General features: G+C 39.5%; 1 protein-coding gene and 1 long non-coding RNA gene across 2 annotated transcripts in view; one reads left to right on the plus strand and one right to left on the minus strand.

The window, feature by feature from the left end:
* Positions 1-697: 697 nt before the first annotated feature.
* On the minus strand, positions 698-18,081 carry SGPP1 (sphingosine-1-phosphate phosphatase 1). Its single transcript, XM_061376458.1, has 3 exons — positions 17,260-18,081; positions 5,335-5,424; positions 698-3,042 (listed from the first exon to the last, which is right to left on the minus strand). Exons 1-3 carry the CDS (start codon positions 17,875-17,877, stop codon positions 2,491-2,493), a joined length of 1,260 nt encoding a protein of 419 aa, XP_061232442.1. The 5' UTR covers positions 17,878-18,081; the 3' UTR covers positions 698-2,490.
* LOC133224694 (uncharacterized) overlaps positions 17,471-27,003 on the plus strand; it is a 29,548-nt gene continuing 20,015 nt past the window's right edge. Inside the window, exons 1-2 of the long non-coding RNA XR_009728933.1 lie at positions 17,471-17,605; positions 25,103-25,310. This is a non-coding gene — a long non-coding RNA (uncharacterized LOC133224694). The remainder of the gene's footprint in view (positions 17,606-25,102; positions 25,311-27,003) is intronic.

The following is a 27,003-nucleotide window of genomic DNA, read 5'->3' on the forward strand; positions in this document are numbered from 1 at the left end:
TACACATTTTCTGTGGACTAGACTATGTGGTACATGGAACATGACATTTTGGAGCTACCCAATGTAATGTATAAAAATATAAAGTATATCTTTATGAGTAACAGTAGTATAAGCTACAGTGCAATTTTACTTCGCCCATTGAAAGCCCTACCTGCATATTATTTTTTTCTCCCATTCTAGTTCTTTCACAGTAGATTTTACTTTTCATTCATAGAAGAGAGCAAGCACAGCTAGGAAAGACATCTTTAAGAATACCCTTATGCTGTAAATCTGAAGTTCCTAGAAGTCAAAAATGTACCGTAAAAGATCAGTCTTGCTCACTTGTCTCTTCTGTGCTACAATTTAAACATTTTTTTGCTATAAAATGTAAAGCTAGGATATCTAAGGAGAATATGCCTTAAACTTCAGAGAAAGTTATCCTATTGTTTTCACCAGTCCTCAGACTAGTTTAATCTAATTTGAACTAAATCACTTGCTCAGGGCTTTAAGTGTAAGGCATTTTATGTACATTCCCCCCAGCTGTTTATTTAATGACTTAGTGTGCAAAGCCAAACAAGTAGAAATCCCTCCCACAAAACCTTGGAAACCAATTTACCCTTTACTGCACATTCAACATTAAACTGCAAAAGAGGGACAGACAGAAAAATCAAATCCAGAAACATGCACTGAAATAAGCTAACCATTTTCTACTAAGGAAGGTCTTCTCAACTGCAGAAGTTGTTTAATACACTATCAGTTCTGAATACATCAGTTTGAATACATTCATAGTGGTACATTCTTAGTGCACTGAAGAAATGCATCAGAAAAGTTAGTTTTTGACATCACCTAGTGCTGGCATACCATAACTTCGCTGCTCTGAAGAAAGAGATTAACTTTGTTAATTTACATATTAACAGTTTGGAGTTATGAGCCCCAGTACGAACAGTCTTTCCAGTTCCAAATATTACTTACAAAACAAATTAAGCTTTGTATTCTATCCCTAGACTTTTTAACCAGATTATGATTTTCCTGGGGGGGAAAAAAAAAAGTACAATACAAAACTTAAGTAATTCACATCTGGCCAGACAAGGAGACTGTTCCTGACATGGGAAGAACAGATTAAGCAACACATGAACATAGACAAAACGAAACACAAGAGGCACATGAAATTCCAGTTGAAGGGTCATATTCTACTCATCACTGGGAAAAGGATCATGAAAAGCTGGAAAGTGCATAATAATTCAGTAAAACTTAGATATGCACAAACTGTTCATACATTGACCATATTGTCTTGACTGCTCACAATCTACCTATCAGCATGATTAAAAATTTAATTTGATCCTTATATTGTCTTATAGCTATCTAAATGGAGTAAAAGTGATTATTACCTTTAAATACATTAATGCATAAAAATACATGTATTTTCTTGAGAATAAGAATTATATCTCCTAAGAAAGTATGCAAAAACAACGGTCTTTCTAAATTAGTTTGGAATAAGTGAAGCCCATTTCTTTGCAGAATGGCATGTTTTTATTGTTTACGTGTTTAGATAATTAATTTTGAATATCTGTTCACTATATAAACAATCTCCAGAAAAATATATCCTCTTCCAGTAACTTACAATACACATTAAAAATACTTACAAAAGGGATTATTGTCCATTTACAACATCTTGAGCTTAAGGACATGATTCTTGTGTTATTTCATTTATGCAATTTTGATCAGGCTAAACTGAATACCTTCGAGTTCACTTGAACCATGCCAGCAACATGATGGACAATCTAACATTTAAAAATATCTGCCTAATTATGTAGTATCTTAAATAAAATTTGGCATTTTTACATCACAGTATATATGGCATTTCTTAATTTAGTAACAGAAAGGCACAGTTATTAAACCATAAAATACAGTACCTGGATCATATACACTTTAGTGGTATCTACCAATATCAGTCCAAACATTTTACTCTGTAGAGCGGGGTAAAGAAAAAGGTTTCTGTTTACTTCCTTAGAAAAATTCAAACTCATTACAAGTTTGGTCCATTAGAAATGCCTATTAGCTGAAACATCTTGAAGCAAGGCTTCAGGAAAGAATAGATGAAAATAAATTTAGCAGTCTATGGTCCAACAATTTGAGTAAGTTATTATGAAATGGCAAACAGGTCATGAATGAAGCTTTCTGAGCAGCTGATATACCTGTTAAAATGTCAACATACACAGGCACAGACATTCCAGATACATTAATTGCATCACACACACAGACTTTGTTACAGCAATAAGTCTAGACACAGCATTTATAGAGTTCAGCACTTCTTGTGAATTGGTATTTGACTTTTGGCCCCATACCATACCCAAAGATGTGCAAAGTTCTTTAAATGCTTTGCCTTCTATGTATTGCTGTTAAAGTGAAGACCCTGCCAAAGTGAAGCTCACTAGCCTTGACTTAGCAGACTGTGCACCTCTTTGAAAAGCAACCAGCTCTGTTCTCCCTACTGAAAGTGATAAAACTGCATCAAGAAAGACCAATGAAGTGGAAGAGGCAAGGAACAATGAACATGAGGGAGAACCCAACTGTTCCATACGTAATATAACGATAGGGAAGCTCAACTTCCATGCGTTGTCTTGCTTTCCGTACATCATCATGTGGTATGCAAAATATTTTACATGCCAGTGGAATAGTGGCTTTTTTCATCGCTACTTTTGTTAACAACAGAACTATTACTCCGATTAACAACCGCAATATGGCTTTTCCAAACACAGTCACAGTGAGAGAGGAAAGTGATAAAGGTAAAGTCTTGGGAGGAGGATCTAGATTTAGACCCATCATGTAGTTAACGTGAGAGCCGCAGGCTACTCCAGCACCACAGCCGAGTATCTGAGCTGTGTCGCCTCGAGATGTGCTCCAGGTGTCTAGAGTGAAAGAGAAGATGCCCAGGGCTAAATGGAGACTGATGATAATTAAGGGTGCATATTTGTAAGTTAAGTTGAAGTTATCAATCAGGTCCACAACTGGATGGAAGACAACCAAGATAAGGATAGCATACAGAAATCCAGCAATAACATCCTGTTGAAGAGAGACAAAAATATGGTTTCAGTGTAATAACTATTTCAAAAAATAATTTAAGTTACTTTAGCAAGAAGTCTCACTGATCTGTTATATGCAACTTGTGAATTCCCATCTTCTTCTATTTACTGTCCACAATTACTTTTTTTTTTATGTTAAGGGTAAGGAATTACGTTTGACCACCTATTAATAGGACACCTGCATCATAATCAGATCATGAATGGAACTATGATCAAGTGATCCATTATCAGAGTTGTAGATGTACAGATTTTGTGCAGTGAGAGGATAACAGGTACTTGTTTTAAACTAAAAGAGGGTACATCTAGACTAGATGCAAGATACAAATTTTTCACAATGAGGGTGGTAAAACACTGGAACCAGTTTCCTAGTGAGGTGACAGATGTCCCATCCCTGGAAACGTGCAAGGTCAGGTTGGACAGGGCTCTGAACAACCTCATCCCTGTTGCTCATCAACACGTTGAAGATGTTCCTGTTCATTGCAGGGATGTAGGATTAGATAGCCTTTAAAGGTCCCTGCCATCCCAGACCATTCTGTGATTCTTCTGTGACTGTATTTGCTGGCTACAATGGTCCTTATCCAGATACTCAGCCTACAGTCAGCACAGTGCTAGCTAGCCCAGCTAAGTCAGTTCTGCCAGCTGATTCTGCTGTAACAGCTCAACACTGGATCTGAGTGCCCGAGTGCCAAGACACAGGTACACTGGCAGCAACAGCTGGTAAGGCAGTGAAGGACCACTGCAGCTAGTCATTACAGTGGCTTAGACTTTCCACTCTAGCTTCAGAATTAACACTACAAGAATAAAGAATTGTTTGCCACTATTAAAGGAGAGGAAGAAGTAACATCTGTGGCTTCATACTTGATTTTCAGTTTTATTATTGTTTTTAAAATGTCTTTTCTTAATTAAAAGGTTCCTCAAATTCATTTTTAATTTAACATTAAATTTCAGTTACTGCTGATTGATCACTCAGTTCCACAGAATTATCTGCAGCTTTTGTCACCTTTACTTTTTAAGGAGGAATTTTTTGAAGGCTTTTTGGAAATCCAAGCTGTAGCAACAAGATCACCTTAATTCACATTTATCAACTTTTCCACACGAGCCAGGGGTAGGACATGCATCAGCAGTATTTGTATTGCTCCATCTTCAATGAATCACTCAGTTCCACTAATAGAATGCTTGATAAAAGCTCTAATAGAATTGACTGAGAGGAAAAATCAGACTTTCTCATTTCAAAAGCAACCACAACAGCTTTCGCCCATATTTACCACCTTGAACCCTTCCTCCTTCCCCCCACAACTTAGGCACCATGGTTGATTTCATTACAGGTAACACATGGTTAATTGTATTCATTCAAACATTAAGGAGGAATCAGATATGAAACTGCTGAATAACCTGCTCCACATGATGAATCACGATTTGTTGCATGACTTACAGACTATCTATCAGCTGACACTGTAATCTAAAATATCAGTTCATTCCACTGTCCCCCACACGTTGGTTCTGACTTGGGAAGCCTCCTAATCACTAATGCAAATACATCGGTCAGTTTTTCCAAGCTGCCTTATTTTCATATGCTCCTTTTACACTGTGTTCATCAACCAGCTACTCAATACCAGGCTTGCTGTTTTCTGTTAACTTTTCCCCTTCTAGCAACTGATCCTCAAAAACCTCTTTAACCATCCCTATTAATCCTTTTAAATTCTGATTACCATTTTATAGTGATCTTGTTTTCCCATTTTTTACATTGCTTGTATTTGTGTTTCAGTTTTATTCTTTTTAATCCTTTTTAATAAGCAATTCCCTTTTTCAAAGATGACAACTTTGTTATTTTGTTTTAGAAGTTTGTTAAGTGAAACTCTAGCATTTGGCATGACACTCTGAAATGCACATGCTTTGAGTAGGTGATGTGGAACCTGAGTGGACATTTACAGCCACTCTCTCATCCCATGAAATTATTTCTACTCTGCAGAGGAAACCTTAAGTCTATGATTTAGTGGTCGTCAATTTCAAAATTTAGCTGAAACATCAGCTAAGTTTCAACTGTGGATTGAGTTTATGAAAGAAAAGTATAAATTAACACAAGTTTGACATCTAGTTTTAGCTATTGTACTCATGTACTGCTGGAGAAATGCGAGTATTCTGTTCCTGTATGGTAGGCCATTCTATAAAATGATCTATATACAATTACTGCACTGTAAAAGCTTATGTGTGATGGAAGTTTATGAAATTAGAACAACATTAAAATAGAAGTTTAGTAGGATTATTTTCTTACCAAAATTGAATGCATTCCCATGTAAATTCGACTACAGCAAACCAACAAACACCAGCAGAATGCAAGGATCAGTCCAAACATAAGGGGATACTGGTAGGGAAAAACAAGTGGAGAGACTGTATTAGAGTTTGGAAAAAAAATAAATCTAAAAGAAATCACTTTAAGAAATCTGTAATAATTAATTATGTCATTAATTCCTATTAATGCAACTTATGCTTACCCTTTCCCTTGCCCTAGCCTACCCAAGCCTATTAGACCACCTCAAGGAAATCCGCTTTTCATAACGGCAAAACATTACTGACATTTTTCAACTTTTTCCTTGTCCTCTTCCTTTGCATTCAGGATATGAAGTTCAGGGCTTTGATCGTATCTTCTCAGACAAAGCAGTAAGAAGTTAACAGATTTCAGTAGCAGTTAGTCTTGCCATCTTAAGAGATCCTAAATTGGCAATATGGGCAGAGACAAGCCTTGTGTTATAAACTGCAGAACAGTTTTACACTGTAGTATTGTTAACAATTACTGAGGCAGAATCTAGTAGCTTCACCCTTCTTCTGAAAAGGAAGAACTCGTAACCATTTACAAATAAATTCAATTCCTTTCTGCAGTCCCTGACTCAATATCTGAGCATCCATATGAAACTCTTGAAATCATAATCAATTTTGTTCGCCACAAACCCATATAAGTTTCCTATTGCAATCCATATTTATTGAACATAAATAATCAAGGAATTATTTCAAATTGTTTCCACTTTCTGACAGATTTTTAAATTAATAAGTACTGTTTACCAGGCACAAAAGAACCACTTCATTTTAATCAGCGTGTATCAGCATGTGCAGAAACTTAGCATTTTAACTTCCCTAGGTTTTGGCTAAACGTATGCCAATTCACATCTTGCAACACATTATGAAATACTTTCCCTAACTACCATATTGCAAAACATTGTACAAGACAGGATATGGCTTCCTTTCAGTATTAAAAATAATTATTCTATAAAAGAAGTCATCACAAGACAAAATAGCATGCTTCCAAAACTGCTTCACTTCCTACATGATAAGCATTTTCAATACAAACAGGCAGTCTAGATGTACTCAAATCTTGGAATACAAACTAAGAACTGCAGGCAGTTCTCTTGCCTTCTGCCTTGCTCCTTTCATGGGTAACCTGAAGGGTAGAATATCTAACAAATAAGAGAAAGTATCTTTAATTTTATTGGAGAAAGGTGTATATCCTCTCTGAAGGCCACTTGACAGACTGACAAGCTTCTAAATCAGTTTTTCAGTGAAAGGTTTGGGAGGAGATTATAAGTCTTCCACATTATTCCAACATTCTTTGAATTCTTAGCTCCAGGAGCATGCTAGCATGACAAACCTAAAGAAATTTTCTCAAATGAGTGGAAAATTGGGAAGCTCATGCTTCACATACGAAACAAATTTCACATTAAAATCAATTCTAAATGCCCAGCTCACAGTTGTGTTACATCTAGTTTAAACTCTTAATTCCTGTACCAACATGTGTCTTTTTTTCTACAACATTCACCTACAAATTGTAACCTAAACAAAATTACGTATTTAATGATTCATTTCTAACTGAAATGAAAAAGGAACAAATTCAGTTTCCTGCCTTTCAGAATTATGCTAATAACGGGCAATACACCAGTAACTAGGTCACACTCAAGACATGACTGCAGAGTCATCAGATGCCAGCATTGTTATAGCAGCCACAAAAGCAATCCTTGTACCCTGTGCTGCCCCACCAGAATACATTACACCATTATGTCTCTTCCATCACTTCCATTGATCTCAGGGTACCAGTTTCCTGCAACTGGAAGACACTTCAGCCACACAACCTCATGCCCCACTCTCCCTTCACCTCTGAGGCCTACCAAAGCAGAAATGCTGTATGTATATAGAGGGATAAGTATATCCTATATTCTCTGAAGTAGAGAAGAGCTTCTAGCACATCCTTACCTGCTCCACAACATGAAAGCCTGGAAAGACAGACTTCTTGTTTCCCAGAGACAGACTAATAAGAGAATATTTAGTAACTCCAGAAGCAATGCAGACCTCTTGACTAGAAAACTTAATACCATCACAATTACTTGGTGGTAGAATCAACTTACATGTGTTCATATGCAAGTTTCAAACATTTTTGTGCATCACTTGATACCACCATATGCCCATTCTTGTTTCCTGGCACACATCTTTTGTGCTTTCAGGCCCTAATCAAGAATAAGATTTTTCTTTAATAAAGATTTTTCCTGTGTTTCTGAAATACATGACAGAAACAGAACCTGGAGCTTTAGCAAGACCCATGAAGTGTCACACTCTGCAGGCTATAGCTGCTAATGATACCATGGAGGGGGAAAAGTTAACAGCAGCTAAAAAAGCAAGACTCTAAGAAGTATGACAGAAAAGGTGTATGTGAGAAGTCTTATTCTAAGAGTCCTGGGCAGGTCACTGTGAACAGCAGGGAGAGTCAGATAAATTCTGAAAAGTAAAAGAAATGTTTGCTCTTAGTCAGCTCTCAAGGGAGGAGTGTTTGAGAAAGAAGAGAATTGTCAGAAGCTCCAGCTTTCAAGAAAAGTTCAAAAAGAGTATTTGACTCTCTCATATCTCACTCTAATTCTGTTTTTAATAATATTGAGTATACCCACTAAAATATCTGAAAACATTGGCTAGTTTAGTTCTTCTGTAGCAAAGCATCTGTATCTAAGAGCTCAAACACTTCCTTACTGAATCACAAATAAAATCCAATTATACATTTTACCCCAATTCATATCATCTTAAAGTGAAAGATTTTTTAATTTAAACCCAGACAAATTATTTGTACTGAAATAGCTTTAGCATGACCTGTCCACAAATGTATCTGCAGTATTAGGAACATGCTGATTTATGGTATTTTTAATGCATGATAATAATAATCACAGAAGTCCTAAACCCAGTTTATTTCCACCAAGCGAGTTTACTCACTACAGTGTGCTGAGCTGGGTTGTCCACAATGAAAAAGCAGAAGAACCAAACAATTATTCTAATTTCCTCTGAAATAATCCACAATACAACAGTTAAGTGGTTTTTTTTGTGCTTAGTTCCCACACAAACCATTCTTTTCTATGCTCCCCCACTACATAACCAGCACTCTTGGACAACTGTCAGTTTATGTCTGAAGCTTACTTACCAATCAGTAAAATAACTATCAGTTTAAAGACATCTTTTCATATGAAGTACAGAAATAAAATTTCACCTAAAGAAGGTTTTAACTTTCATCTGTCCTGGTTTCTCCCCATGTTACATCCATACTTCCCTGCATTACTGATGAGAATTTCTTCCCACAACCCCAGTACCCCACCGCAGAGCATAGTAAAGCTGTACATACACTTTGGGCCTTCACAGTTCACTGGCCTCCTTAGACACCACTAGAAATCAAGCAGAACCATCAGCTACTTCAACACAAATAAAGCTCACAAATACCCTGCCTCCTCCTTGGACTGCTTTCACTCACACCATTTAAAAGCAGCCACTGGGTTCAAGAATTCCTAGGACACCAAACCAGCAGCACCTGCTTAAAAGTCTACATTCAGGTGATAAGGCAACCACGTTTTGTCTTCACACGTACAGATAAAGTGTACAAGGTGAGTAAAGGAGAATATTAACACTCCCACACATCTTTTAGCTCAGCAAGAAAACAGCTCAGCAGCATGCCAAGCTGACATCACCTTGATGCCACAAATTTACTTTCAAATCACTGTCTGAAAATAAAGCAATGTCGAGGTACTAGCAAACATTTTCTACATGTTGTTTCATTTATAACTGATTAACTGCATGTATTTTGCATATATACATTTAGTATACCATGGTTGTATATCTGTAACCTCCCACTGCCCAGGCATAAGAAATCCCCTTAAATACCAAATAACTTCTATTAGTACAGTGCCTTAAATAAGCCTTTTTAGACATAAACATCTCAAACCCTGACTCCATGCCCTCAAGAGCATTGCATGTATATCCTCAAAAACTCATTATACTATCTCCATAGCTATCATGCCACCCCAACAATTTTTAGTATTGGGAATACTTATTGAACTGCATACTGCTTTCTTTTTGCCAAATTAAGGGAAAAAAACCCAAGTTGTGATCTGAAAATCTTAATCTTATGCAAAAATAAAGATACTTGCATAGTACACTTAATGTGAACTTCAGAATCACATGTTGGCTCAAAACCAGTATTTACCTGTCACTACTTCTCCTTGAGAAAAATACCCACATTCCATATTAGATCAAATCGCTGATATCTGGCTTGCACAAGCATTTTTCTGAAGGCCAGAATACAACTTTGATAATATGCATAAGCATGTAGTACAACTACAAGATTAGAATATGAAGTAAAAGCAGGTGGAATTGCAGCAAGGCAGAGATCAGAAACAGACACAAATTCAACACAGATATTAAAAAGATACTTTTGCTGACACTTTTTGGCTTTAAAATGTTTGAAGGCATCATACCCATTAAGAAAAGTGTCCAAGTGTTGACATGTGTGACTAAGGGACAGATCACCAAGCATTTTAATAAAAAAAAAAACAAACAAAAAAAATTCCCCCCAAACCCCAACAAAATGGTTTATTGATTTCTTAAATTCACATATTAAGTTAAAGAAAAAGCTAGAAATAAAGCTAATTTTAGTCAACTACTCATCTGCTTTCAGACCTCAGTTTTGTTCCCATATCCAGAATCTTGTTAATCAAAGAAACCACATTAAATTGGTCCTATTTGAAAGTGAAACTATTCCCAATAAGTCTTTCAGAATTTTATGCTCTATGTTTTCAATAGGAAATTCCCATTTTATTTGATTACATCCTCCAAAACATGATTGCAAGCTTCTGACAGGATCCCATCAAAAATGTTTCCCTCAGCTGCCTATCCTCCTCCCTCCCCGTCTTCTGACTTTTTGCCAAGAGTCTTAATAACATAACTATTGTTTGAAAATGCTCATAAGGAAACAATCTGTCCTAAAAGCTTTGACCTAGGTCAGAAAATTCCTTCTGTCATAATGGAACATTCTGAAAATAAACTCTAGATGCCCATTTCTTTACTTTTTTAAAGCACATTCCACACTGGGGAAGTTTCCAGCATCCACAAAGGGATCCAAACTATTTTCTCATATTTTCCGTATTCTACATTACTCAATGATCTTTTAAAATCGTATGATAACTCAGTTTACCTTCAGTTTGAGACAATTATTTGGGGCCAGAGTTCACTGAACGAATCCAAGCATCATGCTTTGAAGAAGATATTTGGGCTACGTATTTGCATTACTGATAAAAAAAGCACAACATATAAACGATTCTGTGGAATGAGCAGAAAAGAAGGGAGAAAAGGATAATTAAAGAGGAAAGACCACTTATCTTTTTAGGAAAGATACAGACAAATCCCTGTTTTTTCAAAAGAGGCCAAATGATAAAAAACACTGATTAACCTACATTTATCTATTATTTCCTCCTTTCTTCCACTGACAAACATCAAAAAGCATAGCAGTTTGAGAATGCTACATGCCACTGCAAGAACCTCTTCTTTAAATTCCAAGATAAAGCTTTGAACACCAGCCCTGCAGGGAGTTAAAAGGTTTACTTTTCTGCTATACCTCTTCTGAAAAGAAATTAAGGACTGGCAATAGGAATTGGAGCCTGTTACTTCTCTTATTTGTATCCTTAAAATAAAAAATCCCTTCCTGAACACACCCAGCAAAAATTGCCTCCAGCTTTCTCTACTTATGCCACCAACACTTAAAAATTAGTTTTCCTGCAAAGTGATGTTTGCTCAGGTTTAATCAGCACATACTATTTGAAAGTGTGAAGAATGCTTTGTGTGTGTACAATCCACTAAGAAGGAAAAACTTGCATGAGAATGATTACTTTTGAATCCTCTCCTCTTCAAAAACTGCATCTAAGTTTACAGCATTTTTTACATATCCCTCCCTACCCCCCACCCCCTGGATCATTTACATTAATTAAAGATCTGCTTATGAAAATCTGAAAAATATATTTAATGCCCATCAACACAGTTTACTAGGGCAGGCTGCTGCATACTTCTGGCAAAATTTCCCATGAGACTTGTATGAACTGTCTATGCTCTTTTTAAACATTTAGGAGCACCCACATCAAACAGGCCACACAACTTTTCCCAGCTTCCTTTACAAATGAACTACAGACATTAATACGGCCCACAAAATAAGTCCTTATAACTCAAATGTACAAGACAAGGCAAGTGCTGACCCTCCAGATTGCCATCTTTCTGTCTCATGAGCTCTTCAGTGCATGGGCAATTCTAGGATATCAGATTACCCCTTCAGCAATGCTTTTCATGTCAGAAGAGTTTTTGTTTGCTTATTTTAAGCAGCACATGTAAGAAAACCAATTAGACAAGCACGCATCTCTTTGCCTGAGTTTCTTCATGACATGTTAGTATTTCAACCAAAATCCATTTAGGCTTCTCTGAGGTGAAGCATCTCTTCCCAAAAAGAATCTGTACTTGCTCTTACACACAGAATTTGTACAGAAGAGATGGCTTCCTACGTGTAGCTTCCAATTTTATCATCACATTAGCCTTACTGATTATGCAAGCCTTTCAGCAAGGAGAGACACTTAAAGCTAGGATTTGCCCACTTCCTGTAAAATTCTCACTATAGCACTGTCATTATACTATTCATCCAACACCAACAACCAATTTTTCCTCATTCCCAGTGGGGATCTGAAATAAGCCTTTTGAATGGAAGAGCAGCAGGTCAATCCTATAGGTAATATTTAGTAATGGTCAATCTCAGAATCACAGAACTATGCAAATCCCTCTGAAATCCCAAAACAGATCCTCTCAAACCCACCTCTTCTGATTAGATTCCTCCGCTTTGGTTGACAGAAGTAATGGTGCAGATGAAAGATTTCTGGAAAGGTGCTGGATGCGATACCACGATACCATGTGACAGTCTTACACAGTTAGAATTAATGATAGAGTCAACAAATCACTAAGTAAATAAAAACTGAAAAATACTTTTAGGTGTGTCAGTCATAGAATCATAGAATACTAAGGGTTAGAAAGGACCTTAAGATCACCTAGTTCCAACCCCCCTGCCATGGACAGGGACACCTCACACTAAACCATGCTACCCAAGGCTCTGTCCAACCTGGCCTCGAACACCACCAGGGAGAGAGCATTCACAACCTCCCTGGGCAACCCATTCCAGTGCCTCACCACCCTTACACTGAAGAACTTCTTCCTTATATCCAAATCTAAACTTCCCCTATTTAAGTCTGAACCCATTACACCTTGCCTATCACTACAGTCCCTAATGAAGAGTCCCTCCCCAGCACCCTTATAGGCCTCCTTCAGATACTGGAAGGCTATGAGGTCTCCATGCAGCCTTCTCTTCTCCAGGCTGAACAGCCCCAACTTTCTCAGCCTGTCTTCATATGGGAGGTGCTCCAGCCCCCTGATCATCCTCATGGCCCTCCTCTGGACTTGTTCCAACAGTTCCATGTCCTTTTTATGTGGAGTACACCAGAACTGCACACAGTACTCCAAGTGAAGTCTCATGAGAGCAGAGTAGAGGGGTAGGATCACCTCATTCGACCTGCTGGTCACGCTCCTTTTGATGCAGCCCAGGATACGGTTGGCTTTCTGGCATCAGCCCACCTCACAAGCGTGTCAAGGTCCCTCTGGATGGGATTCCTTCCCTCCAGCATTATCAACTGAACCACACAGCTTGGTGTCATCAGCAAACTTGCTGAGGGCTCACTCAATCCCACCGTCCACGTCAGCGACAAAGATGTTGAAAAAGACCCGTCTCAACACTGATCCCTGAGGGACACCACTCATTACTGGTCTCCAGCTGGACATTGAGCCATTGACCACAACTCTTTGTGTGCAGCCATGCAGCCAGTTCTTTATCCCCTGAGTGTTCCATGTATCAAACTGTCTCTCCAATTTAGAGACAAAGTCATCCATTAGCCATTTAGAGACAGTCAGGCCATTACAGAACAGATGCACTTGACTGCAGAAGAAGTCACTGATGATAGGGTTTGCAGACAAGCACGCAGGGAGGACAATGCTGTCATATTTAAATTTCTTCAGAAGGTAAGTCCATTCAAACAATGTTGGTTAATATAGAGAGCAGCTACTGCTCAGTCACGGTTCTGGGTTCCTGATGAATATCAACTTAAAAGTTTGCTTAGTGGCCTATAGTGAGAATCAGCAGTTTATTTATGCAAAGCTCAGGAGGCAGTGTTAAATCATCACTTCGTAACCTGGACAACTACTGCTAGAGCCAAGTTGCATCCTGGAGGCACTCTGGAAGAAAAGCATATTTTCTGTGTCTCTTTTTTAATTGTTGTTGTTTTTTCCCTCCTCAAAATAAAACAGTAGGGTTATGACACATTCGGGTACCATCAACTCAAGCAACATTTCTAGTAAAATATGTGGTGCTATCTATTTGAAATCAGCTATTCAAAGCAGTCAAATACAATATAAAAAGACACTTTTTCCCGTAATCTCAGCCTGAGGCTTTTGGAGATTTTGTAGATAATAAGCAACTGACACTATCTCTTCCTCCCCATTGAGAACATGATACAAGCCAGACTGGCTCAGACTGTCAGTATTTCAAAGAAAGCAGGTTTTCCCCAGTGGGATGAAGGTATACTTTTTCCCCACATTTTATTGAGATCTACAACCTCACTCTCTTTTAAGAGTTTGCCCTTCTCTTTTAGGGTATAAAAGCTTCAGTGACAGAAAGAAAAATATTAGCATCTGTAACACTCCTAAATTGTCACAAGCCTTTGGCATGCACGTTAAATTTCAAGGTTACTGAAATGTCTTTGAAACAAGTGGTTTCCCTGCTGAGCTTTAACAATAATAAATACAGATTATGCAAGCAGAATCAAAAGTTTCAGGCAAGCTCTTATAATACAATGAAAACCTGAAAAAGAATGGACAGGACAGTCCATTGAAGATTCTCTTACACGTCTATCTGAAAGTCATTTGCATTGCATATTCCCTGTGTCCAAAGTGTCTAATTGTAAAAATTTGCCACAACCATCTTTAAATTTATTTTAATACTGAAAATACTTTACTCAAACAATGGCATTTATAAGCAGGTATTTTAGTTTTTCTCTGTATAGTCAAAAACTCTTTGAATACTACATAAAAGGAAAATAGTTGTAATAGGATTACTGTTAGGCACTGAAAACTTGGAAAGCACAAACTCAATTCAATAGGTTAAAAGTAAACCTAGTGGAGTCAAAAAGTGTTGGTTTTAAATAGATAATTTGGGCCATACATGGAAAAGTAAGAACAGATTTGCTCTGTTCTATTGTTCAAAGGAAAGACTCATAGATTCTCTTTGATAGAAACACAGGAGTAGGCAGGAAGTCGTAGCTCAATGAAAGCAAACTCCAAATAAGCAATACAGGAAAGTGATTTCCTTCACACTGGAGTTAACCTCTTTTAGAGCAAGAGTGACTTTCTTTGGTTTAGTGTAAATTTCAAAGTGACAAACTCAATTAAAGTTACCTGTATTCCAGAATAAAAGTCTCTGCACAAAACTTATAGCTGTATCTTGTTAAATTCATGCTCAGTCTTGCTCCACCATGACTTTTCTGAACAAGCAGCCCTAAAATGTGGACCCATCATGATCACGATCAGTGTAATGCTTGCATTTATGGAAAAAATAGAAAGACTGAACCCAAACATTTGCCAACAAGTTTAAATCTAATCATCTGTATCTATTAATATGTCTAATTTAATAAAAACCAGTTATTAAAGCTTCTTTATCATTAATAGTTTCCCAAGAAGCTCTGAGATCAGTCAGTAACCCCACCTATTTCGAGAAAAGCATGACGAGAAGTTGTCATATTGATTCGACTCCCTTTCAGTGCAAGTAAAATATGAAGAACAGAAGCAGCATTAGATGAAAGCTTAACTCTTTTTAGGGGTAAAACAAAAGATACTCAACATGCCATAGGTTAGCTTTTGATGAATATTTGGAAATAAATTTAAAATACTCAGACTGGTTTTTTCTTAAATGAATATTTTGGAAAAGTAGAAGTTGGTTTCGGAGAGCTCTGTTATTCATAGCCATTTCATAGGAAGAAGGAATTAAAATTAAGACTCAAACATTTTGCTTCCCCATTTCTTAAGCATGGTTCTAAATGAATAACAACAAGACTAAATGTTGATTTCTTAATATGCATTCATTATAAATATGTTTAGTCAATTAGCACAGTGTTTCACAGACCACAGTTGCAGGGCTGGCAAGCTGAAGATCTAATGTGGCTCACTGGCAAAAATACCATTTCACACATTGTCAGTTTGCTGGTACTGGAAGAGCAACCAAACCAGGTTCTTCTCTGCACACATGACAACAGTCCATATAAAGCCAATCAACTGATACTACTTAAGGAAGTTTCCCACATGCAGAGAAACAGAAATCCAGTTCATTCTTCCAACTGGCATCAGCCCTACATCTCTAACAAGTAATAAGCAAGCATTCCCATTTTAGTCATTTAAAAAAACCGAAACAGACACTCAAAAACCTGAAGATTAAGTATCTCACTGACAAAACTGCAAATACATATTTCAAACACCCACAAAACATGGCATTATTATCCGATGGCTGCTCAACTCTAGCAGAGTGATACTTCGTATTTTCTTAGCAAAGTACAAATCCCTAATAGCTTTCTCTGGGGAACGCCGTATCACCCTGCAGTACTAACTTTGGTTAAAGAGAAGCGAAATACGATCTGTAACTTTCAACTACCTCTTTCCTTTCAGGTACCCATTCCATAGCTGAGATAAAACTACCCAAGTGTCACACTGTAACAGCACAGAACTGCTAATTGTTAACAGTAACTGGGAAGACAAGAGTTCAGCCCCCGCAGAAAGTTCAGAAAGAGAGTTCTCTCTACCAAGATGACAAACATCTGACTTAAAATAGGCAGGTGTTATAGTAAGAGTCTGTAAACATTAACAGTAGCCTTATTACATAACTTCTTAAACATCACACACAGCATTCTCAAAACCCTGCACTGAACATTTGTTGCCTGGGAAAGTCTTCTCCCTCATTGGGGCAGCGATTTAGAGAGAAGAATGTATGTTGTGCTTTCTTTGGAGTTCTTACTGTTGCCCATACTGCAAACAGCAAGCGCTGAAGCAAATGCCTCAGATGATCAACGGTCTTATTTCACCTATTAACCCAAAGTGCAATAGGCAGATGTTAAAATTTTGTGGAATAAAGGTGCTGGAAAGATCAGAGGTTATCCGTTCCTGCTGATTATTAGTACATTATTAGCAATAAAATCACCTGAAGATATATGGACTCCTCAGAACAGAAATAAGTCATTTCCACTTCACGGGTAATGAGACTAAAAGCATTTTAAAGAAAAGTCTAAAGCTACAGTGTAGCTATACAAAGTGATGTAAAGGTAAAGAAGCAGCAGCAGAAAAGCCTATCTCTTCACCAAGTTTTCAGTCAGCAAACCCAAACGCCTTTAGAAACATCAAATGCTTATAAAACTGTACAAAGCACTCACCCTACAATAAGTTTAAAAAAAGAAAACTCACAAGAACAAAATGCAGATTGTTAACGCGGACTTTTAATGCACCCTGAGCTAATCGTTCGCAAAGTCAGCAGAACTTCCACTCCGAAGACAGAATTATTAGAATAGGTCTTGTTACCTGAGCACTCGCATGGATCACAGAAATAGTAAAAAAAAAAAAAAAAGAAAAAAGGGGGGGGAAGCAAAAAAAAAAAAAGCACAAATTTCACACTTTCCCAACCTCACTCAGCCACCTCCCCTTCAAAAAGAAAACAGGTCTGCCACATTGCCAAATCCCTATACACCAGGGCTGGGAAACACTGGTTGAAGGGCAAGAAGGTGCGCATTACCTGCCAGCGGCCGTAGCTGAGCAGCAGGAGCGCCAGGGGGATGGCGGTGCCCGACATGGCGTGAGTGGAGGGCATGCTGTACTCCGAGTTGTAGAACACTTCCAGCTTCACCACAGGCGGGGAGGCAGGCCGCGGCCAGCGGATGACATCCTTGGTGCACTGCCCCAGGTACATCACCCACACCCAGATGATGATAAGCCTCCGGCCCAGCCAGGCGTCCAAGTTCCAAATGCAGAAGGGGAAGAAGAGGATGTAGAAGAGCTCGTTGCCGAGCTCCGTGCCCAGACTGAAGAGATAGTAGAGGAAGCGGCTGCGGGTGGAGAACTCCTGGCTGCCGTCCTCCTCCGTGAGGGAGTTGCGCCGCGGCCTCCTCCTCCCCCGCTGCGGGGGACCCGCCCCACCGGGCACAGTCCCGTTCCCGGCGGGATGCCCCTGCCCTCCCATCCGCTCCGCTGCCGGCGGGCTGCCGTTAGCCACCGGCCCCCGGGCTCCGGCTCGCTGCTCCGCATCGGCCCAGCCCGTAGGCCCCTCCACCCCGCAGAGCCGCTGGAAGGCGGCCACTTTCTGTGGGTCTTGCAGGTGGGCGGCCAGCCGGGACAGGCGCCGGCAGAGAGCCATGGCTGGAGGACGAGGCCGCCCGCGAGGAGCGGGCTGAAGGCGGCTAGATTCTGCCTGGGTAGGCGGACGAGAAGCTGAGGGGGCTTCGCTTGCGGGGCGGCGAAAAGGACGGGGGATCCCGTGCGTGCGGCGGGGAAAAGAACGGTTCCCTCAGGAGAAACCCGCTCGAGGGCGGGGCGAAGACACCGCCCGGCCCGAGCCCCCGCCACCACCGCCCTCGCCTCAGCTCGGCTTCCCCGCGCCGCTCCGGTCCCAGCTCCCTCACTCTCTCTAGCTCTCCCTCGCGCGCGCGCGCGCCCGTCACCGCCCCTCGCCAGCACCACCCCGCTGCGCATGCGCGCAGCAGCCGCCCGCGGGTACGGGCTCCCCCGCAGAAAACCTCATCGCAGTGCGGATTGGCTGCTGCTCTCTCCCGATCCCGCCCCTTTGCTAAGGGAGATCCAATCAGAGCTCGGCTTTGCGCGAGGCAGCGGGCGGCGTGCCTCGGCCTCGAGCGTGAGGCGAAGAAACGGGCGCAGGGGTGGTACGTTCTCGCTGGTTGCAGCCTGGCCTTCGGTCCTCAGTGAGCCGGTTGCTCTTCCTTCGTGCTTACGGTGAGCTACTGCTGCGCTCGCCTCAGCCACCGTCTGGCATCAGCACTCTGAGGCCCATGTTCGGCTGCCCCTGCCCTCCTCTTCCTCCTCTCTCACTGCCCGTGCAGACCCCAGAAGCAGGAATCTGGTGGTATAAACATGAGCGGGAGAGCTGGTTTCAGACAAGAGACTGTGAGTGATCTTGACCCCAGCAGACAGGCCGTTTACTTGTGGGGGTGGTGAGTTACCCACAGGGATGCAGAGCTGACAGGCACTTCCGGGGGTTCTGCAGGGCATTATGGGAGGAGGTTCCACACCTCCCTAGCTGCGTGTGCATGGCTTGAAGTTCAGCAGGACCAGAACATTTGCAGTCAGGTACTTTGGAAGGCCGCCGTTGCTGGGGTTTCCATCCTAGAAATGCTGTGAGAAATGCAAGCTTCAGTCACCAATGCTCTCTGATGCTGCCGTTTTTAAAAGCGTGAGCAACATGACCCAAATGATTGGTTAGCTTAATAGCTATCCTCACCAAAACAGAACATCTGATATAGAACTTGAATAATTAAAAGTTGAAATTAAAGAATATAACGTATGTCTACACAGTATTTTCATAAAAACAGGTGTTAACACTGTGAGGTACTTGACTCAGTGCTTCATGATACTTAAATGGAATTTGCTGCCAGATCTCAAGAAGAGGAAGAGCTGAGTTGAAAGAAACGGTGTCTGAAGACGTTCCAGGAGTAGGTTCTATGTTGTACTATATTTTAGCAATGATCTGGAAGCAGATCTAAACCTGCTGCTGCCAAGAGTTAAACTCCAGGATTAATGGAGTCATAAATAATGGTGAAGGTGGGGCACTGATCAGAATGGTTGGTACAAGCAGCCCATTCAAACGTCACTATTTAATCCAGCAAACTATAAAGTTGTCTCTCCAGAACCAGCTGTGGAAGCTGTAACTGGAGAACAGAAGACTGTAGCCTGGGAAGGTAATGACTTTGAGAAGGATTTAGGGGTCAGAATAAGTAAGCAATCAGATAAGGGCTGTCTTGTATGTGGCTGTGGCAGAAAAGGATTAATCAATGTATAAACAAAGGAATAAAAAAAAAATCTTTATTTTACCTCTCATGTTTGGCCTCAAAAATGTCATCCATGGGATAGTGCATACAGTTCCGGTTTTCAGATTTTAAGAAGCATGCTAGAAAATGAGAAAGAGAAAGACTGAAGCAAAATGTTCTGATGGTTAGAGAAAATGCATTACACTAGGAGGTTTTAAGTGCTCAGGCTGTTAAAATTTATCTCAAAAGTGGACTGGGAGGTGACTTAATTGTAGTGTATAGGAATATTCCTGGGGGAAAATCCAGGATATTAAAGGGCTCTTTAATCTATTGAAAAAAGGCATAATAAGAAGTAATGGCCAGAGGCAAAAGCCAGACAAACTCAAATAGGAAATAAACCACACATTTTTACATGGTTAACCACCAGAACACGTTCCCAAGAGAAGCTGTGTATTTTCCATTGTTTTATGTCTTCTGTTAAAGATAAGATGTATTTCTGAAAATTATTTTTAGCTGAGCAGAGATTATATTTTATCTATTGGATGAATACAGTTTGAAATCTGATGGTCCATGGTATACATTGTGTCAGGTTAATCTAATGGGACCATCATGGTTTAAATTTTAAATGCCAGAAGCAGACATTTTCTTAATAACCGTGAGCATTAAAATAAATTTTTATTTTGCCTTGACATATTTATGTGCCGTAAAAAAGCCGATCTGAATTAAGCTTTTGGCTGCAGAATATACTTACTAAGACAGTATCTAAAGGTTTTGACCTTTCGCTTCCTAAATTTACACTTTGGGGATTATTTGGAAAAATTTGTCTGCGTTTTAATTTAAATTTCTGAAGGAATGGGTCCTTAGAAGTAATTCATTTGGTGCATTCTGATTCTCTTGGCCTTGAGGCAATTTTACATAATTGATGTTCACATTATAAAATATTTCTTGGGGAAATATTACCCAGAGTGCTCAGATAACAATGCACCAAATGAATCCTGATAAATTTCCTATATTCTGCATTATGTATATTTTTATGTTGCATATGCTTGCATCCCTGTAGCCTTAACCTCTCTTGAGGCATTATAATAAACAATTATATTATCAATGGAGGAGCAGCTGTTACTGAAAGAGAGATGAATGAAATGTAAGATTTCAGATCAGCAGCTTGGCAGAGAAACATGAAAAAACCACCCTGGAAATGGTACATGATCTATTTTTCTATCTCGAGAATGGAAGGTATGTTGTAATTTCTCTGCCTTCTCTGAGAAATGTGCAACTTTAATCCTGTGAGGAACATGTGCTTCCTAATTTACATGCTTCCCTGGCTCTTGAGCAGAAAATGCAAAGACAGGAGCTGAAAAACAAGCTGCTGCCGCCTTTTGTGCCATTTTCCCAGAGTCAAGCCACAAACAATCTCCCCTTAAACACAGAACCACTGAAATCTGTTAATTAACTTGATGATGAATTCTGGAACGAGATCTGAATAACTGTACAGGGGAAAAAAAGTGCAGTGATTACAAATGATGAAGTGAGATGTCTTTCTGGTATGTACTTGGTAACTTGAAAAAGCATAAAGTTTTTTTGTGTGTGGTTGAAACTTGTTTATTTTGACTTTGAACTGTTAGTGTGAAAATTATGCAACCTTACTACTGAAGAAGCTTTTAAATTACCTTTGCACATTTAAGGTAAGAAGCAATTGCAGTGGGCACTGCAGATGGAAGGAGTATCAGTAGAGGTCTGAATGGCTAGTTTCCTGTTGAAATAATTATTCTAATGCTGCTAGGATTTTGTTATATTGTTAATGATGTTAAAGTGCCTAGAGTCAGAGGAAGGCTTCATTTTAGATTGTTTTGAATGTAAATGAATAAAATGTTCTAATAGTACCAGCTTTATTATTAAAAAAAAAAAAAAGATGAGTACTCAGATTTGAGAAGGTTAGGGTGTATTTATCATAACATTTAGTCTTCAAAATGCATAGGAGAATAAGGAAAGATGTTTATTTCCAAGTAATATATTTTACTATGAGCGAAAACCCCAGAGAGTTCTTTAATTTGTGCTTGAGCATGAGCTACTGCAATAGCTTAGTGAAGGAGCACTGGGCAAGTGCTGATGTTCTCCCACAGCAGTGGAAGAAAGAACATTCTGAAGGGTTTTCAGCTTACTTATGATGTACTTGGTCATTGCTGAGTTCTGCATAGTACTTTTTAGTAAGCAATTTAAGATATTAAAATATAATTATCTCTGTACAAGTTACTGCTCATGAAATCCAGCGAGAGCAGAATTATTTTAAGTTCTATTGGAAAAGCTATCATTAGTAAATATGTAAATAATGAACCAATGTATCACTTCTCTTAGATAGGTCTAACAAATATGTTAAGTCTCCATGGGTAAAAAAAGTTAAGGACTTTGGAAAGAATGAGGCTTGGTTCTTGTCTCTTTGGTATTCTGATTGCTATACTAAAATCTTTACCGACTACAATAAAAGTAAGTTCAATGACTTGCTGCAATCCCCTGATTTCAGTTTAGCCTGGTTATGCATTTATTTCTGCAAGATGATGTCAAAGTTCCATATGTAAGTGGTTTATTTTTTGTTTGTTTTTATAACACTTTGTATTATTTACTTCTGAAAATTTGCTAAACTGTTCATGCACTATTAAATTGCTGTAGCATTTGGATATGATAGGGAAAGGTCACTGGATACCTCAGAAATCTGATCCGGTGGCAGACCAGACAAAGTGAACATGAAAACCCAAACAATATTAACTTAGCAATAGCACTGTAAGCAACACAAGCAAAAAATACAGGCTTTGTTTAAATGGTGGATGTTTGGCTTCAGAGTTACAAGCCTGGATTTCCAGGGAATGGAATAAGGTGGCGTTGCTGTGTTGCTATTTTAGCATGGAGTTGCACAGCAGCACATATTTGCGTGTCACAAGACACTTCTTATACTGTTGCCTCATTTAGATGAGGGCTGAGTATGCCCATCATTACTGAATCTGCCCAGCTGCTTGGGTTAGGTTTTCTTTTTTTCTTTAGGTGTTTATATTGGCACATAATCTTGGAAAGGCACAGAATTTTAGTGACTAGGTGATTGTATGCAGATGCAAGGTGTACAATGTTGTTACTTGTTATAGCAAACAATAAGTAAAAGGTTAAAAATAGGTAATAAAAGAGACTGCAGCGATAGGGTCTCCTCTGTGAAGTCGTTCTAGGAATGCAGTTGTTGCAATCTTATCATTCTTCTGTGAACTTAAATCCATGTGTTTAACCATGTCACATGCCATTTCAAACATAAATCAGATAGGGTGACATTATTTAAGGAGTGTTTCTATTGTGCTAAAAAGGAGATTATTCTGGTTTTGACATTATCTTAAACTATTACATGTCCTCAATTATAGCATGAGAGTATTTTACAGTCATTAATTGGCACCTCCTCAGAACAACTCTATAAAGGAGTGGAATGTGTAATTGTCACCCCTGTCATTTTTTACCTGGGAATGAGATACAGATTTGGTAACAGTTTCAGTATACTTCCATTTATTCCATTTTCCAGGTTCCTGTAATTTTAATTTTTAAATTTTGTAATCTGCTGTCTGTATGGTGAGAAAATTGAGGTTTTTTCCCCCATGGTGTCTCAAAGTTACTAACAAATCCTGAAGCAATTACAAACCCTTTGTCTTTTTGCCTCCTCATGCCAGCATTTGGAATTGAAAACAATTGAATTTTGGAAGGTGGAGGGAGAGGTTAGTTGCTTTGTAGGTGGGTAGGGTTTGTTTGCTCTGTCTACCAGGAATTAAATTGTATAACTGCTTGCTTTTGCTTGGAGTAGCTGACTGTACCTTCATTCCCATGCTCTGCTTGATTATTCACACCGTTTGTCTATGGAAGAGACATGTTACTAACTGGATGCATGCACCTCTTTGGGTACCATCCCTGTATTATTTTATAGCTATGTTTTATTACTAGCAAGACAGCAGAGGAAGGGTTGAATTAAAAAAACAAAATTTGTGCATAACTCTTTATCAACCTAAAGACCAGATTTAGAGGGTTCCTTCTTCCCCACATCATCTGAACTTTTGTGCTTATACAATACTTGCAGCCTTTTTATCACTCTAATTTTTGCAGATCCCTTAAAAGATATTTGTCCTTTAAGAAAGGAGTAAGTTCTTTCATGCTGACTTGCATCAACTGCGATTACTGCATATTGGATCGAATTTTGTGTGCAAGAGTGGGAGTTACATCAGTGTCTGCAAGCCAACTGTGCTGCCAGGGCAAACAACTGCTGAGAACTCTCGCCAGCAGGAAGCTTCTTGTTGGAACATGCCAAGAGCAGCAGGGATCCCAGCTCCCAGTTCCCCAGAAGCAGAACCTGCTTGCTGATGAGCCAGTTTAAAGAGTATATCCCCAGTGCAAGGATGAGAACAAGCCTCTCCACAGGGAGGGGGGTGGGGGGGCAGGATTCCCATCAGAGACAAGTGATCACATCCTAGGAGTTACAGCTTCATGAAGAAAAAGAAGCAGCACCATCTCAAGAGGGCAAACCCGTTCTGATTACTTAAACTTCTCAAAGAGGTGCACCCCACACTAGAGCAGAGGGAAGGAAATAATGGGAATCAACCTGATTAGCAGATACAGAGAGTTTACCACGTGGCATCCTGGAACATGAGAGGCAGAGAAAGGAATCCTACCATCAGGCTCTAAAGTTCACGTGCAGGAAACTAGGCAAGGCATGTACATACCAAATGAATCATTAGGGAAGACAGATTTGATACAATGAGAAAATCAGGATACAAAGTATAAATACAGCAGATGGGAATTTGCCTTAACATGCACAGATGCATGTTTAAATCAGTTCCGGCCTTTTTTTCCTTGAAAAACCCCAAATTGCCAAGTTTATGAAATTAAGCCAGTTCATGTTCAAATTACTCATCATTAGAGGAGGAAGAGTGAAAGCTTCCTCAGGCTTCTTTCTGACATTTGTTCATTTTCCATTCAAAGGTGGAAAAGAAACCACAGTTTGGGGAATATGTTCATAATTTACACTAATTATGAATTCTCTTGGGTTTCAACAGTGCCACTTGCAGCGATAGCTGTTATTATAGATGAGGTCATCCATATTTGAAGATTTGATCTGCAGCCAATAAAAAAGATATGTGTGAGCATGTTTAGCACTGCAGTATTGTAACTCCTAACCTTCAGACTACAATCTAGAGTCCCTTACACTCTTCCTGCAATTCAGTGGAAAAGGCAGATGCCTTGACAGACAGACCAGGAAGTCTACAGGCTGATGAGAGAGCTGTTTGGTTAGCTGATAACAAACCAGATGTGAGGATGGCTCTGAAACTCAATCCCACACTTAAGGCATGACTAAAAATGAGATACCTTTAATTATGTGTGATACAGGATCTCCTGATGGTAGTCAGTTACAAGTACTTTTATTAATAATTGGGTAGATCTCACTTTTTTACAGGATAGGATGCCCACTTTTGATGTAAACGCCAAGTGGTCAGAGCTTCGTCCTGAGAAAGGACCTTTCTAGGCTCCTTTAACAATGAGATAGCCAATATTAATTCATTTTCTCTATGGTTTTGTTTGTTGCAGGTGTATTGAGAACATTCACAACACCACCAAGAGCCTCCTTCATTCAATCTGCTGAAAACGCCAATGAGCCACCTCCCTCAGTCTTCCATCTTCAGAATATTAAGTGCTACCAGTCCTGGGAAGGTTCTTCAGAAAAGGCCAGGTGTGCTCAACACACATGGTGATACTCAGAACAACTTGCTTGCCTTACTGCTGCACCCTGTTCAAGGTAATGCAACCCATGCATCCCAGGGCAATTCAGAACCTGTATGGCAAGTATTTTGAATGTAACCAGTTGTTCTACAGGCTCTTGCTTTCAGGGTAGCATGAACATTGCTGCTTTTCTTAATTACACAGAAAGTGCTCAGAGTTATGTGTCTGTGATATTCCCTCAAATGTAAATTAACCCTTAAAGTATCAACATGAAGTAGTAATTAAAATTTTAGGGTGGTGAGTTAAAATACATAGGGGTTATATGACTTGCCCTCAGTCATCCAGGTCCTTAAATAAGTGCATTTTCATGATGGATAAGTTCTACAGTACTTACTTTGGGCATCAAAAATGGACTCGGATTCATCTGACCAAGTTAAAGAAAACTACCTATAAAGATCGCCCACTGTGGCAACTGTCTGATCCTAGAGGTATGTAAAATTTCCTACTACCTACTCATTTGTCTTGGCAGTTCTCCAGGTCACTAAACTGGAATGCCCATGGCTGCACAGGCGGCAGTGACAGGTGGGGCCAGGCTCTTGTCTGAATCCTGCCATGGTCAAGGAGGACAGCAAAGACATGTCTATGTTCCAGCTGAATCCCTGCAGGAGCTTACTGTGTTGCGCACACTCGGAGCCTTGTAGAGCTGACTTCAGCCTTGTTCACAGAGAAGCCACAGTGTTCTGTGGAAAGGATGAAGAAAGAGAAACACTAGAGCTTATCCTTCCCATAATAGCTTAATAAACGTAGTCAGCTAGGGAGTGGGAAATCTTAATTCAGTTTCACCTTGGCCTGATAGGATGCAACCCACTTATGACTCAGAAGGCTGCTGTAGCCACCAGGTTATGACATAATCCAGGGCATTGCATTTTTCATCCCTCCTCCTCCTGAATTTACACTGTTGGCTGTAAAGCACAAGGGGCTAGAAGGAGATCCAGCAAGACTTTGCATGACTTACAGTTTGGTGATTGGGATGTAGGATATCTACATTTGATGGAGCTTAACTGCTTTGGCTCAAAAGGGAGCAGAAGCACTTGATTAGGCGATCTGAATTGCCAGGTGTTGGGAGTTGCAGTACTTCTATTGGAGGTCGCCTGAGTCCTGCCCTTGGAGTTCAGTGATGTTAGTCGTGATGTTAGTCGTGCGACAGAAGTTAAGCAGCTGTAGATTTGGAGTCAGGATATGTAAATGGTAGAAGTTGGCCAAGAACACAAGACTGCTGATTCACAGAGCTGTGGTGCAAGCATGCTTAAAGCATAACTTTAAGTTGCAGGAGTTCTGTTTTAGTTTGCCCATACATCTTGTGATATATCCTTGTGATCTCCTGTGTCTGCTGAAAAGCAAGCAATAAAATACAATATATAGTAAGAGAAGCATTTTTCAAATAAGTTATTAATATTTGGAGGCAGTGGAAGACTGCAGATTTTTTTGACCACTGTATTTTAGAGAAAAAAATATGTTTGTAACTGAACAGGACTGGAGCAACTTGCAATGTAGATTTATCAGTTAAGAGCCTGAGTGTTTTAAAGATTGTTTAGTTTTGCACCTTTATTGTGTTAGAAACTACATACTGCTGATGAAGGGGCTTTTAAAACCAGCTGAGTCAGACAACAAAGGAATACAGAACACTATTCATGAAGGAGCTGGAGCTGTCACACTCACCTCATCTCAAATTTCGCAGTTTTTCTGGCTAATCAGATGTTTTTTCTCCT

The sequence above is a fragment of the Neopsephotus bourkii genome, unplaced genomic scaffold (assembly GCF_033783945.1).
Source record: "Neopsephotus bourkii isolate Nb327-2 ecotype Australia unplaced genomic scaffold, CSIRO-AGI_Nbou_v1 NB_1707, whole genome shotgun sequence".
Lineage (NCBI taxonomy): Eukaryota > Metazoa > Chordata > Aves > Psittaciformes > Psittacidae > Neopsephotus > Neopsephotus bourkii.

Excerpts from the sequence above, each read along its gene's own strand:
- SGPP1 (XM_061376458.1), bottom strand. The coding sequence starts at position 17,877 with ATGGCTCTCTGCCGGCGCCTGTCCCGGCTGGCCGCCCACCTGCAAGAC. Across the intron at positions 5,425-17,259 it reads TCAGCTACGGCCGCTGGCAG|TATCCCCTTATGTTTGGACT; the intron begins GTAATGCGCACC and ends TTTCCCTACCAG. Across the intron at positions 3,043-5,334 it reads TGGGAATGCATTCAATTTTG|GATGTTATTGCTGGATTTCT; the intron begins GTAAGAAAATAA and ends TCTCTTCAACAG.